Raw genomic sequence first — 15317 nt, forward strand, 5'->3', positions numbered from 1 at the left:
CAGTGACCTTGCGATAACTCACGATTACCTCGTGTTTCTGAGCACTTTCCAAATTACATTCTTGCACTATATCATTTTCTAAGTATTTTGCGCTTCACCATGTACTTTATTTATGGGTAAGAATTAGATGTAGGTACAGTAGTTAGTAATAATATTAAGGTACAGTAGGTGTTTTTATCTAGAGAGGATTGCTTGGTCATGGCAGGTTGACAATTCACATCTATGTTGCAGAGCTCTACAAATGTCCTCCTCTTGATCATACTGTTGCCAGGAAGATAATGGAGAATCATCAATTCAGCCTGAATTGACTGCCAAAAAGCACATTTCTAAGAACTTGACCCTTTCCAAAAACTTACTAAAAACCCAAGATTGCCAATTAGCATTCATTCAAACTGCAGGTTGCCATGTCCAGCAGCTACTCCTGATCACCAGCAGATGACAGAACCTAACAAGAACATAAAATATACAGTTATGTTAGTTCCAAGCACAACCAAAGGTAAACGGACCAAAGCATGCCTCCACACACACACACACACACACACACACACACACACACACACACACACACACACACACACACACACACAAATGGCTGCTGAAGTTCAACTCTGGAAAGTGTAAGGTGATGAAATTAGGCGAAGGGAGCAGGAGGCTGAACACAAGGTATCATCTGGGAGGGGAAATCCTGCAAGAATCAAATAGAGAGAAGGATCTGGGGGTTGATATCACACCGAACCTGTCCCCAGAGGCCCACATCAAAAGAATATCATCAGCGGCATATGCTAGACTGGCCAACATAAGAACTGCCTTCAGAAACTTGTGTAAGGAATCTTTCAGAACCCTGTATACCACTTATGTAAGACCAATCCTGGAGTATGCAGCTCCAGCCTGGAGTCCATACCTAGTTAAACACAAGACAAAGTTAGAGAAGATTCAGCGGTATGCCACCAGGCTCGTCCCGGAACTGAGAGGATTGAGCTACGAGGAAAGGCTAAAGGAGCTGAACCTCACATCCCTGGAAAACAGAAGAGTAAGGGGAGACATGATAACCACCTACAAAATTCTCAGGGGAATTGACAGGGTGGACAAAGACAAACTCTTCAGCACGGGTGGGACACGAACAAGGGGACACAGGTGGAAACTTAGTACCCAGATGAGCCACAGAGACGTTAGAAAGAATTTTTTCAGTGTCAGAGTAGTTAATAAATGGAATGCACTAGGAAGTGATGTGGTGGAGGCTGACTCCATACACAGTTTCAAATGTAGATATGATAGAGCCCAGTAGGCTCAGGAATCTGTACACCAGTTGATTGACAGTTGAGAGGCGGGACCAAAGAGCCAAAGCTCAACCCCCGCAAGCACAATTAGGCGAGTACAATTAGGTGAGTACACACACACACAGTTGAGAGGTGGAACAAAAGAGACAAAGCTCAACCTCCGTAAGCACAAATAGGCGAGTACACACGTGGTGCTGTGACTGCCTGTACCCTGTACAACAGCAGAGATGACCATGATCAAAGAGCAAAGCCCAAACGAAACCAGAAATATATTGTAGAAAACCAAGAGAAGAATACCAGCAGCAAATTGGTACATTGAAGAATATACAACATCCAAATTACTGTTTGGAAATGCTTGTAAGATTTTTGGACTGTATTTTCTGGCATTCATTTTAGGCTGGACTGAGGATTCTGTCATCCTGGCACTAGTATGACCTGAGAGGGGCAGTTTGAAAACATCCCTTCTGCACAGATGTAGGCTGTAGATCTGCTCCAACTTTTTAATGTAGTGTGACACTGTTGATTATAAATGATGCTGGTTAGTGTGGAAGATATGGTAAATGGATGTCTTCAGGAGTATCTTTTTCATTCTTTATCTGTATTATTCTCATTTTCCTGAGTGGTTGCCTTTGCTATCCCATGAAAATGGGGCAATATTGTTTCACAGTCATGGACAAGAAACTTATTAGGATTATTGAGGTCACCCCTAGACTAACTACTAATCTCTTCCAGCATACAACCCATAACAGATGACCAACGTCTGGGTACCTATGTACAATACATGAACAGAGACATTAGATGACAGGAAACGTGCCCAAACATATCTGTTCAGCTATAGGAATTGAACCCGTGACTTTTCGGATCTGAACCAATGCACTTTTCTTTCATTCTCATCTTATTGGTGTGGAATGAAGAACATGGAAGCTGGCAGCAAATGCCATAGCATTTATGATAGAAACAACGGTAACAAAGAATTACATACAAAGCAACAATTATCTAAGAGATACTGATGTAATAAATGCAAGTCTGAAAGCTTCACACACTAATCAGCTGTTTTATATATCTTTTATATATCTATCTTGTTTTATATATCTTTATACTGAAGAAATATAAAGTACTATAGTATGTGGAGCATAATGAAATGCTCTTTACTAAGCATACCACTCAAATGCTCCCGTAGTTAGCTAAATGGGAGAATCTGAGGAGCTTAGCACAGATATACTATGATGACCTTATATAACTAATTTTTACTAAAACAAATCTTAGTCAATATGAAGAAATATATCATTAGTTGATGTGTGAGATATATTTATATATAAATAAAAGCTTAGCAAAATGTAAATAAATTTGCAATGAAACCAAACCAATAGAGAAACTTGATTTTATGTTCAAATTAACAAAATTACTCAATTCTATATGTTTTTCTACTCTACAGACCTGATATAATAAAGTGGTTTATCCCATGAAACTTGCAAAAACAATTATCACTCCAATATTCAACTTCAAGTGCCACTGGGCACACATTCCAGTCCTTGCTTGGACAATATTTGTCAAAACATTCATAAACCTCTGAGAAGCATTTTTTTCAATGCTTCATCTCTTGTGGAGGTTACTTTCTTCCCTCTCACACAGCCATTTTCTACCATAAACAAGTGTCTGAGCCTAGTTCCACAAGGCCACATTATTTTCCTCTTCATTTGTTTACTAGTCAAGTACACGTGTCGTCGATGGTGTTGTGATCTGCATTAGGCGTGCACTTGTCTAGCAGCCGGTCTTGAGCAGTCCTCACCCATGGCCAAGACACACTTGCATCTTGCATACCCAAGTAATACCACACCTTCCTTTTTTCCCCTTTTAGATACTACTTAGCAGTGTTCCCTCTCAATGTTTAGAAACAGTAGGCAATGTTATTCAAATTAAATCATGTGTCAAAATTTGTAAATAATATTTAAAAGTTGGACCTCTTTTGAACTAATATATACCAAATTAATACTAACTTGCCGAGAACAATCTTTCTACAATTCATTCTTGCCTGAATGTTTACTCTTGCTGCTACTCCATTTTCTCATTAATCTATCAAGCATATCATCTATTACAATAACATCCCATGAATTAAATATTCACATTACACACCTTCAAAACTACAAATTCTATTCACAAATACAAATAAATGAAGAGAATAAGTCACAATAAGGTGACTGACAACAAATAACTCAACTTGTATACACAAAATAAAAGGAAAGTGAGGATGTTGAAGGTTATCCTGGACCCTTATCATGTGCAGACTGAGAAACACATGGCGGAAGCCATAACAAGCAAAGAGATCAAGTAGGGCAAGATCATGTGAAGCAAGATATAAGGGGAAAAAATTATAGCATGAAAACCCAGTTAAATGCAGCTTCTTATGAAATGGAAGGAAAAGCTGAATATGGTAGAGAAGGAAGAATGCAAAAATTTAAATAAAATAAAGAACAGAGAGAAAACCAAATTACACACAGATTGCGACAAGGTAGAGCACAAAGGGCCAGATAACCAAGTCAGATCACACTAAGATTAGCAAATATGAAAATTAGAGCATTTAACAATGTACTAAGTGAGGCAAGAATCAAAATGTTTCTACTGCTGATCCAGCTCATCCTCCTGTTTTGGTAGTACTTATAGTAACGATGAGGACTACACTATATATACCGACGCACAACGCAATTAAAGTAGAAATCGGCACTATTGAGTTGTACAAACCTGAAAACTATTTTTACTTATGATGGAAAGACAAATTAAACTAACCTAATCTTCCTAGGCCTAATACATACTATTTGAGGCCTAATAAAGTACATGTGCGCTATACTAGGCTTAGAAATATTTAAGTGTTTTTTTAAGCTTCATTTTTTCCTGACTCTATAAAGTGAATAGTACAAAGTTTTACTACCTAATTGTTTAGTACGTCAATCTTTGTACCACGGTGCACATGGTTACAAAAACTACTACCCAAACAGGAGAATGGGTTGGCTGATCACACTAGGAAGTATGCAATGATAAAAGTTTTATGTTTTAACTCATTAAAACACAGTAATAAATTATAAATACTTGCCAGGCATTATACAAAGAATTAAACTTAATATTTTGTTCTTTGATATTATAAAATTTTACTCGCAGAACAAAAGTTTTGAGTACAGTAGTATCAATCTATAAAACATGTATTCTCATGAGTGTGGTTTGTCCAACTTGCTACATTCTTAGCCAGATGGAGAAGAGTGGGTAGAAACCTAATCAACTGGAATATTTACCAACACATTAAATGCAACAAATAAACAAACTTCCATACACACACACACACACACATAGCTATAATACTTATAATTATTAAATCCTCAAACTACCTTGGTGACCAAACAAGGAGTACGAGACTGGCTCACCACGTTTCACTCAAACCGCGGCAGAGCATTCACAGCAACGACCCAAATGTTACCTGAACTGTGAGTGCTAGAGTGGCCAGACAGAGGCCCGGTTGTTGTTCCCGGTGTGCTGCCACTGCCGCCTCCCTGTGCACCATCATCTCTGAAGTAACTGCCATCGGTAGGACTGCGAGTTGTGTCACGGTCAAGGACTGTCACCAAGCCAGTCAGACCACCAACACTTTTGTTCACTGCAGTTCTTATGTTGTCACTACTGCAAGAGCAGAATCATTGGCCAAGTGTTATTATTAGTATGACATGTTAATCTCAGACCTGTAGAGAAAAACTAAACCAAGGGTTGAAGTATTAATAAGCTTAAAGTGGCCAATATGACAAGTGCTACAAGCATTAGTTATTCAGTGATTATAACAATTATGAAGCACTTCTGTAAGTTGCATACTGATACAGTATATTGATCAGAGGCCCACATCACTTCATCCATTATAATTATAAGTTTAAAGCTACGATAAATTTATAAAGTATACATCAAGGTTCTAAGATACACTTGTCCCAAATTTGAATACAATATCAATAACTCTCGTGATACAGTATATGTAAAAATATACAGTAGTTGGCCGAATGTCAAAAGTTCGAGGATATTCTTGGGAACCAAGGCTCCTGCATGTCTTCCCTGGCATCAAGGCAACTGTGTAAGAATTTGTGCAGCTAGACAATAATTGTTTAGACGTTGCCTAATGTGTTAAAATAGCAAATCTTATGAAAACCATAAAGTATCCCTACTGTGGACACCAAATGAATTGGTTTTAACTGTTTTGACACAATGATAATATCTGACACCAGTCTATATAATACACAAGCAAAAAGACATTAAGGGAGAATATTAAATGTGCATGCAAGCATATAATGGAAACTTCTACTACCAGAAAACATCTGAAGTCATAATATATATGAAAAGATTTATGGAGGTACCCAGATATACCTGAAATTGGTGATAGTAATAGTTTCTGTCTCTGTATCAGAGACATTAGTAGGAGTGGGAGTACGTGCATGCCCTGGTGAGTTCAGGAACACATCACCATTGTCAATCTCATCCGTCGGGTAGGAATCTGATGAACCACTGGTGAAGGACAGGTGCCGTCTGCTAGGACAAGGGAAAATTATCATCATGATCTGGGGAGGAATATGGGTCATGTACTTTAACAAGGAAAACTAAGTGCAGTGCTAAGGTTTGAGGAGCTAAGAGTGATGTAGCAATTGGTGTGCTACATTAACATCTAGGTTGCCAAGGTGGATTTCACTAAAGTACAAAATTGGGAAAAGATCTGCACAATAATCAGAGAAGGTAATTTTGGTTGCAGCAATTCTCAATAAGATCTTGCCAACCTAGGAGATTGTATTTGTTGCAATGGAAATCAGCCCATTTTTATCCTTTACAAGTATCTTAATATAAAACACTCACTTCCTGGTGACATGTCAGCATCAATTATTAGTTTTGCTTAACTATCCGGTGATGTTAAAATGTAATAGAATAAAAAATGTAAATACTTTGCTTTCTAAACTGTTAATTTAGCACAATTATGATAACTTTAGAATTCCACACACTAAGTGTGGGTAAACCTTATAGCAGCCAAAGTGGACGTCCAGTAACCACTCGCTCTTGGCGAGTTGTGTCATTATCCCACACGACCATAACGAAACAGTTTCCTTCCTTGTGATTTCTCAAGGTTTTAATGATATATTAGACATGTTAACTGACCAACGTCTCAGGGCATTCAAGAAAGAGAACTAGATAAATACCTCCAAAGGATACCTGATCAACTGGGCCGTAATCAGACTGTGAGGAGTTGTATCTGACAGTCTCATTGACCAGATCACCAACCAGGAGGCCTGGTCAGAGACCGGGCCACACACACACATTGATCCTTAGAACTACCACAAGGATAGGGTAAGGCCATAATGGAGTGGAAAAACTTAAAATATACTGGACAACATTTAAGAGGGTAAAAGGTACAAGTGTAAGGGAAAGCCTTTTTTTGTGAACAGCATTCCAAGGAAAGCATTACATGAAAAATTAGTGCACTGCTTGAAGATCAAGACTGTGAGTAATGTAATTTGACACCGATACTCAAGAAAGCATATGATTATGTTGAGAGCAGAGAGGTAGAAAATGTCGAGTCGCTTCATATTGGTGATGCTGATGAAGTTCACAATGGCACCACGGCAAAGGATGATAGAACACCAGGCACTAGAACAAGAATCTGGAGGGTATACAACTGATAAACTATGCCAGAAGTTAATGCATATTCTGGAATACCTAGAATGTCTGTTCCCCTTCCTATGACATTTATGGGTTTATTCAGTTGCTCGGTACAAGGGAGTTAATGAACTTTACTGTAGAAACTAATTTGAAATATTTATAAACGCTGCATTCATTGTCATCTTGTAAAAAATTGATGTCAATATGTATAAAATGGTTTTAGCACCAATGCTCTAGCAGGGTAAAGGACACCGATTTCCTAACTTCCTACATCCCCAAATGCCTGAACCTGCCAACCCCAAGAGAAAGGCAAGGGACAGCACAAATCTATTCCAGAATCTAAGAAGAAATAAGGAAGAGAAGTGTCCACCACTGATCTGGTCTAACAAATCTAAAATGGTCTAACAAACAAAAGGGATGAACAAGTAAGGACAGACTGGACCTCAAAACCACCACCACTGCTGCAAGAATCCTCATTCTCGGATCCTGCACCAATACCTCAGGAGCCACAAAGGTCCCAAGCTGAATACATTTAGGAGCCCCTGCTAGAAGTGAAGGTAGGAAAGTAGCACCAGCAGATACTGAACAAACAGAGCTGACCCATGCCCCTGTAGGGAAAGCAACAGGGAAAGGTCTGGATTTAGTACAAGTGCACATCACTAAAGCTTCAAAAAATATTGTACAAAATAAGAGAGAGGAGACTTGCCTCCAACAACATTGGCCCAGTTGAAGACTGCAAAAGCCAGTACCATAAGGTGCATGCATTAACTCTCAAATTCAAAAGGCTTAAAACATTTTTCGATTGGCACCAAGGGATGGGCACAACTGGGCAAGAAAAGCTGGGGCAGAAAGGTGAGTGTTAATTCTTTTTTTTTCCATTTCAGTACTATACATTTAAACATAATTATAAACATCCTTTCAAGTTACTACTAATTATCACAAAGGAAAAAATATATTCCAGGACAGACTACAGAGTACAATAATTTCCAACAACTAGAATGCAACACTTGTGAATGGTGATCATCATATAGTAAATGGCACCAAACTGCTCACCCATGAGATGATCCATCCATGAACTTAACCTTCTGGCCAATGGCATCATTGGTAGTATGGCACGGCGAGCTGTCCACACTGATGGAGGCTTGGTCAATACTTCCCCGACTTCCACACCTCCTCAAGTGAAAGCAAAATTAATTATCTATTACCAAATGTGGAGGAGATCTCTCCCTTTGAGAATAAGAGTTCACTTAATTTAAAACTTTAGCATATAAGCCAAAATTAAATATAAAATGCTAAACACTAATTTTTTTTATAATTCCATATTTATTTAGCAGGGTGGACAACATAAAAATAAGAAGGTTTATCTTAGTATTTAAGTGATCCTTATACTGAGAGACAGTTTCATACATTGGAAAGGACAACTATATGGAAAAGATATTAACTTGTTTACATCTTCAGAAAACATATTCTTGATTTAGGTCTATATTTGCAACAACCTTTGACAAACCTACACTTGTGTACATACCATTGTCTCCTACACTTGTATACACAGCCTAGAGAAACCCATCTCCTACACTTGCGTACACAGCCTAGAGAAACCTGCTTATTACATTTGTATTGAGTGCACCAGGTTTAAATGACTAGATAGCAAGGCATAAAGCACTTGGTCTCACTCCCCCATAGTCACCGACAAGTAAGGACTTTAATGTGCCTAAATACAACTTACATTGGGGGTTCCTTCACTTCAATAGTGGGTGAGGGAACTCTGAAGCTTTTGGACCTCAGATGAGGCTTGGGACCCAGGCCCAACCGGTCCTTCATAGATGTTGCCTTTACACTCTGGCGACGGAGTTTCTTTATTACATCCCGACGGAAATCGTGGAATACGACCGCTTCCAGTTCCTGCAATCGTCGCATTTCTTGCTCTATGGTAGATGCAGATGCTCCGAGCATCTTGAGGTCATTTACAGTCTTTGCTTGCTCATTCATCTCAATTTCCAGAAGCTTGGCTCTCTGTCTAGCATCCAGATTGGGATCAAATATGAAGGCTGGAAGACTCTCATTAAAAGTAAACTGTCTCCTCAGAGAAGATGACTCCTGCTGTAAGAAAAAATACATTGGCAAAAAACATTGCTCATACTAAGGTTCTAAATATATCATCAGAAATAAAACACAAAGCAATGAATATAAATTGCTTAAGTTTAGATTCAAGAAAGACCAGGATAAATACTGGTGCAGAAATAGGGTTGTAAAATTATGGAATAAATTATCAGGCAACATAATAGATGCAGGCTTACCACACTGCTTTAGCAAAAGTTAAGCGTTCATAGTACAGTACATTAATGAGTATGGGTAGATATAAATAGGAGCTGCCTCATAAATGCAAATAGACTTTTTGTAGTTTCCTTCATTCTCATGACATAACATCAGCAGTTGCCTGGTTGACCAAACTACCAACCACAATGCCTGGTCAGAGACCGGGCTGCAGGGATGTTGATCCTCGAAATTGTGAATAGATAACCGAAAAGTAAGGTATCACTCGTTTCAAATTTTTGTTGGCTAGACACTGCTTGGTGCTGCTTGGAGAATTGCCACCAGGACTATTTTTAGTCTTCTAAATTTATAATTCTAAATACAAAAAAGTTTGGAGTGAGGGAGGGAGGGACTCTGTGCACTCCCTTTGAGGGAGTGCACAGAGTGACATACTGGAAAGTACATCATGAGCATCAGAAAAGTAACATTGGGAAACATGTGTAAAAGAGTCAGAATGTTTGCGTGTGGTAGATAAGATAGAAAATAAAATATTTGTATATTATTATAGCATGAATTTTAGTACTTAATAGATAACATTAACTATATTAAACAGATGAATTTAATAAATATATCAAATCAAATATACAAAGTAGAAAGAAAATCTTGGAGACAATTAAGTGCTATGAAATGTGAAAAGTACTCTAAAAATTGTGTACATGATATACTATACATAAATGGAAATAGTATCAGATATAAAATAATTCAGCATTTGCTATGTACAATATTGATCTTGGAACAGAACTATTGTGATGGTTATCATACCTGGGCTGATGCGTGATCAGCGTGGTCAACATCATCATCTGAATCATAATTGGCTTGAGGTCCAGCGGTGTCAGGAGCCCCTGTAAGCATGGTGAGTGTGCGAGCCAGTGCACTCAGATGCTTACCAATGTTTACATCAAGATGAAGGTCAACACCTTCCATCTGCCACTGAACGTTAAGTAGCCACTTGGCATTCTCTGCTGTAGGGATGGTAATTACATTAAAATATTAGTAATTACATCTAAAGTAAGTTAACATATGCTTTCACCACTGATGCTGTTTATGAATTCATTTATTCAATCCAAAGGGACTAATCTAGCTAAAAGTATTCCAGAGGACAAAATCAACGTAAATGTCTAATTTCTGGATGATATTCCAGTAGAATATCATTTGCACCCTGTATCTCATGTGAAGAGGCCAGGATTTGGCTCTGGTCCCCAGTCGGTCATATAAACTTGTGCAACTAATGTGACTAGTAGATTAAAGCAATCTTGGAGAGATAACTACAGGGAACAATTATTGGGCTCCCCCCCCCAAGAAATTGGGATCTACCACCAACACCAAACACTTCAACCTACATCTGGTGAATAGTGTATTTCAGTGAATTTGAGGAGGGAAGAAGAGGAAGACTAGAAAGGAGATTGGGTGGATATGGTACGTGTGTATTTGGAAGTGGTGAGCGAGTGTGAACAGCAATTTGTAAGGAGGGAGCGAATATATATATTTTTTTTTTGAGATATATACAAGAGTTGTTACATTCTTGTACAGCCACTAGTACGCGTAGCGTTTCGGGCAGGTCCCTGGAATATGATCCCCTGCCGCGAAGAATCGTTGTACAGTACAAGATGATTTGCAAGAACTGTATGCCCGGACTTATGAAATGGTGGGATGCTACTGTTGACAACTGCTGGAGTATGATGGTGTATGATTATTCGTGATACTATATACAGTATAAAGTATGCTGTAGTTTGAATTATTCACCTATTCACTACGAGTTGATGCCTTCCCACCCCATGAAAGGAGAAATAGGGTGATGATAAAGCATGCATACATTCATATCTTTGTAACAGCATATTCCTGGTAAAGTTCTGGATCATGAATGTGAAAATAAAGTTGTACCTTTTTCAGAGTGTCCTGCGACTGTCCGACTGCAAACCTCATAAGTTCCCTCAGAAACTGTACACAGATTGATTGTTGTATCCTTGAAGTCAGGCTTCCAGTCATCCAAGCTTGTCTCAAACTCCGGAGCAAAGCGCATGCAGAAGCCCTTGAACCGAGCTTTACACACCAGAGAGCCAGAGTTACACGCGGAGATGATGGTGCTCTCTAATGTCACCACAAGTGCATCCCGGGTCTCTGTCGAGTCCACTTGATGGCTCACCTATCATTAGGCAAAGAAAATGGTTTCATCACAGACAATGATTGCAAATAAATTTAAATTAAACTATAGAAATTATATAACATTGAAATAAAGAATAATTAAACAATTTTTTTTTTATATCTAGCAAATCAAAAAAAAAGAACATTCAGGACATTAACTTAGTAATTTGTTTGATTTAGCAAATGCTTTTTTAGAAAATTTAAGTTTCGCTTACTGTTCGGCAAGGATTCAGGGGAAGACAGATGCCTATGTCATCTACAGTCAACTGAAGATAGACATTGTTTGTGATATGTGCTGCAGAAGACAAAGATGAAAACTGAGGAACTTTTTCAAATACTTGCTGGGTGGCTGTTAACACCTCCTAAAAGAAGAAAAGCAAAATATAGGTAAAGTACAGTACTTTAATTTATCACATGTTAACTTTCTGTAACCTTTGTTACAAATTATCAACACTTAATACATTATAAATAATAATGTTGTACTGCAGGATAAGGTACACAATGTAACCAGTTTCAAGTGCAAAACAAATTACCTGGAACCTTTTCAATACAAACCTTATTGAGAGAGGCACGCTGTTCACTCCAGTACTCGTAAGCATTCTTATAATTGAGCCAGACAAGAACAGCTCGGTCGACTGCGAGGGGCTGGACACACACCAGTGGCCGTGTCAATGTGATGAGCACCACCTCCCCATCGTCACCAACACTAAGCATCTCATTGTATAAAGCATTGCGCAAACCTAGAAAATAAGATGCATCTTTCATGTACTTAAGTGGCAGACCTCTAGTGTACCAAAACTCAGTACTGTACTTGTATTGGAATAGATTGTGTATGTGTGCATAAGTACTATGCTATTACATTTCATTAACTTCCTAATTATGCAAAAATTTTAAATTCTACAAAAACTATGCAAACAAAAGGTGATAAAAGGAAAATGGGCAGACAAGAAAAACTGCATATGAAATGTCCACCAAGGCTACGTAGATGAAGAACATGGAGAGCAACAATGTGAAAAGTAAGAAGGCTAATGCTGTAATCTGGAGTGGAGAGCAGATGCTGTTCACAAAAAGAAGAAAATGAATACTGCACAACTAAAAAGGATAATTCTCAACTGTAGAACACTGTGGCCATGTTCAGGCCACAGTGGTGTTGGGCAACTTATGATACTGCTTCTCAACTTGTAGGCTCTCACACTTAAGTATTGGCCCTAGTAGTTTCAAGTATTGCCTATGATGGGATCCGAACACCTTTCTCTTTTCCATAATGAGGACTTGAAATTTTTAGTCTGGTCAACCTGAGAGTGACTCCAGGGGAGAGGGGAGGGTATGTTCATTTCCTGCTTCCAGGTGTCTGACTTTCCGTGTTTGGGCCACACATTGTCTGCTTTCTTAGCCACTCCTCTGACTGTGGCATGAAAACAGTTTCATCTGTTGGCCATGCAGGTGTTGGAGGCCAAGGTTACATACACAGTAGTTGGTGCATATACCAAAACCATACACAGTATTTGGTATATATACTGCAATCAGACAGTAGTTGGTACACACACTACAATCATACACAACAGTTGGTAAATACACTGCAATCTCTCACACACACAAGCAGCACATGCACTACTCTGCTTGGACACAATACGTACATATTCTCGTCCGGAAAAATGCCAACTGTTGAAACTCTGGCTCTGCTTCTTCAAACATATCATTTCTGATGAGCTGTCCAAGAGCTACATTGATGTCCACCTAGGGAAGATAAGTTTACCTGTCACTGTCAAAGTAAAACAATATACAGTACAATGATTCAATTCCACAGTATCTAGAAAAGCAAGATTTCATGTTTAAATACATTTAGCTGGAAAAGGCAAAGTTGTGAGACTTTATTTTCCCTATCCTTGCTTTATGCCCGAGTTATGAAAATAGTTTAAATCTTGAGTCACCGTTTCAATAAGTTTTAAAGATGAAGTGATTTACTGCATGCACTTTTTAAACTTTTGAACACCTGCTCCACCCAATTTCTCTGGTAAAGAAATATGGACAATGGCTACAGATAGAACGCAAGTATAAAAGAAAGAAAAAGGCTCCGAATCAATATTGAAGGCACCTTTCTGAACAACGTCACTTGATTTTCCTCGAGATAAGGATCTACTTTAAGTTGACAGGGATTATGCCCAGTTAGGCAGAATGACTGACACCTGGGATCTTTTCAATCATCCCTGCAGGGATGATCTTGAGGATCTGTGGAACTAACCCACAGATCGGTTAGACATCCGATTTAGACATCCAGAGGACCCCTCCAGTTTATACAGTGAAGCCCCCAGGAATCTAAAGAGCTCTCTCTCACAGGAAGCCAGGAAACTCCCAGATATCTGGGGTACATTCCCAGGAATCCAGTACACTCACAGGAAATATTGGCATTCTGCTGAGAAACAGATACTCTCAGTGAACTGGGAGTTGGAGTTCTTGGAGACCTGGTTATTGAGAGAATTTATTGGGGCCACCCTCTTGACTTGTCAGTGCTTTCATTTCAAGTCCCAGTGATGGAGTGGTGGGAGAGCATTTGAGAGCTATCTGGCAGGGTTGGGCCATGGATGGCAGGTCTCTCTGCCTCTGCATAGAACTGCAAGTTTCCCATTTTATGTGCTCGGTTCCTTGACAGAGAGGTATCCGAGTTGAATGTGATGCGTCTGAACTGAAATCAGTGGGAGGTCACTTATATCTTTCCTACTGTCTGGATGTTACTTCCAGTCAAGTTCAACATATTGTGCTATGTGAGCTGCATCTTTCTTTGTAGCAGAACTCTCAAGATAAATTCCACACACAGGAAAATATGAACTGAAGAACTTATATAATCACTCTGGGCAGGACAGCTTTTCTCTATTGCCTCCGTAGCACCAGAATAAGGACAGGGTTATTTTTATGGGCCAGTGCAAAATGTCACCCAGCCCTGACTCGCATGATCCAGTCTAATGTGACACTGAACGATCTTGCCTTACTGAGCATCAGTGTGTCTTGCTCAAGAAGAAACTTTTCATATTCACTCAGATCCTGATTTTTATATAACAAATTTTTAATCTACAAGAAAGATGTAAACTTTGCAAAATACAGATGAGGTGCCCTCGAGTTGTATTGAAAATGCATTACAGAGATCTATACGAGAGGAAAATTTTGCTACTATTAACAATGCAGTAATGGACATAGTTTAAGCTAATGACTAATAGTCTTACTCTTGCTATGCATTATCATCTTTATAATGCAATTACTACACAGTGCGTTAACAGCATGTTAATACTCAAAGATTTGACCATGACTTATCGGTATAAAGATAGCACTAAGCACATTCCTGACAACACAAACTAACCTGTGCTTTGCCAAATATTTTCATGGGTTGAGTGGGATCAGCTGAAGTGCGTGTTGGCCGGCTGATGTTCTCGACTCGATTACTGAGTTGTAGCTCCACAACACCAGTTTCTAGCCGTACAGCTGATTGCGTTGGTGTTGTTGCCGTGATAATGATGCCCTAGAAGCCAAAACTTGTATCAAATGTAGTATAGTTTTATATTAATAAAATATCTAATGATTCTCATCAGGATGTTTCCCCCAACAGCTAAGAGACTGCCACATATAGTCTTCAAAATGAACTCTACACCTTTAAGAATTAGAAGACAGGTATAAAAATCTACTCACATAAAAACAATCTCATACATTTACAAATGCTACCAAGTGGTCAAAATTCAATAGGAAAATTCTAAAAAACTACCTGTAGTCAAGGAATTCACCAATTTCATTTGGGTATAGAGTAATAGTATGAGTGAAACTAATGGTATTTGAAGTATACTGGACACACACACTGGGTGGTTTGTCTGTTATATCAACTTTTAATTTCCAAATAAATTCTTAAGTTTGTGCATCACAAAAGTATAG

At 38.7% G+C, this 15317-nt stretch overlaps 1 protein-coding gene across 18 annotated transcripts in view; it reads right to left on the reverse strand.

The window, feature by feature from the left end:
- Positions 1–15317, reverse strand: part of tweek (transmembrane protein KIAA1109 homolog tweek) — a 101821-nt gene that overhangs the window by 23902 nt on the left and 62602 nt on the right. For 9 of the 18 annotated variants that reach the window (XM_045756076.2, XM_069307622.1, XM_045756074.2 and 6 more), the window contains exons 56-65: positions 14755–14913; positions 13040–13139; positions 11958–12142; positions 11618–11764; positions 11142–11403; positions 10023–10222; positions 8674–9047; positions 8001–8120; positions 5670–5831; positions 4744–4943 (exon numbers count right to left, since the gene is read on the reverse strand). In XM_045756076.2, coding sequence (XP_045612032.2) covers positions 4744–4943; positions 5670–5831; positions 8001–8120; positions 8674–9047; positions 10023–10222; positions 11142–11403; positions 11618–11764; positions 11958–12142; positions 13040–13139; positions 14755–14913 — 1909 coding nt within the window. The remainder of the gene's footprint in view (positions 1–4743; positions 4944–5669; positions 5832–8000; positions 8121–8673; positions 9048–10022; positions 10223–11141; positions 11404–11617; positions 11765–11957; positions 12143–13039; positions 13140–14754; positions 14914–15317) is intronic. The other 9 variants (XM_045756077.2, XM_045756073.2, XM_045756072.2 and 6 more) reach the window with 6 other exon arrangements.

The sequence above is a fragment of the Procambarus clarkii genome, chromosome 60, assembly GCF_040958095.1.
Source record: "Procambarus clarkii isolate CNS0578487 chromosome 60, FALCON_Pclarkii_2.0, whole genome shotgun sequence".
Taxonomy (NCBI): domain Eukaryota; kingdom Metazoa; phylum Arthropoda; class Malacostraca; order Decapoda; family Cambaridae; genus Procambarus; species Procambarus clarkii.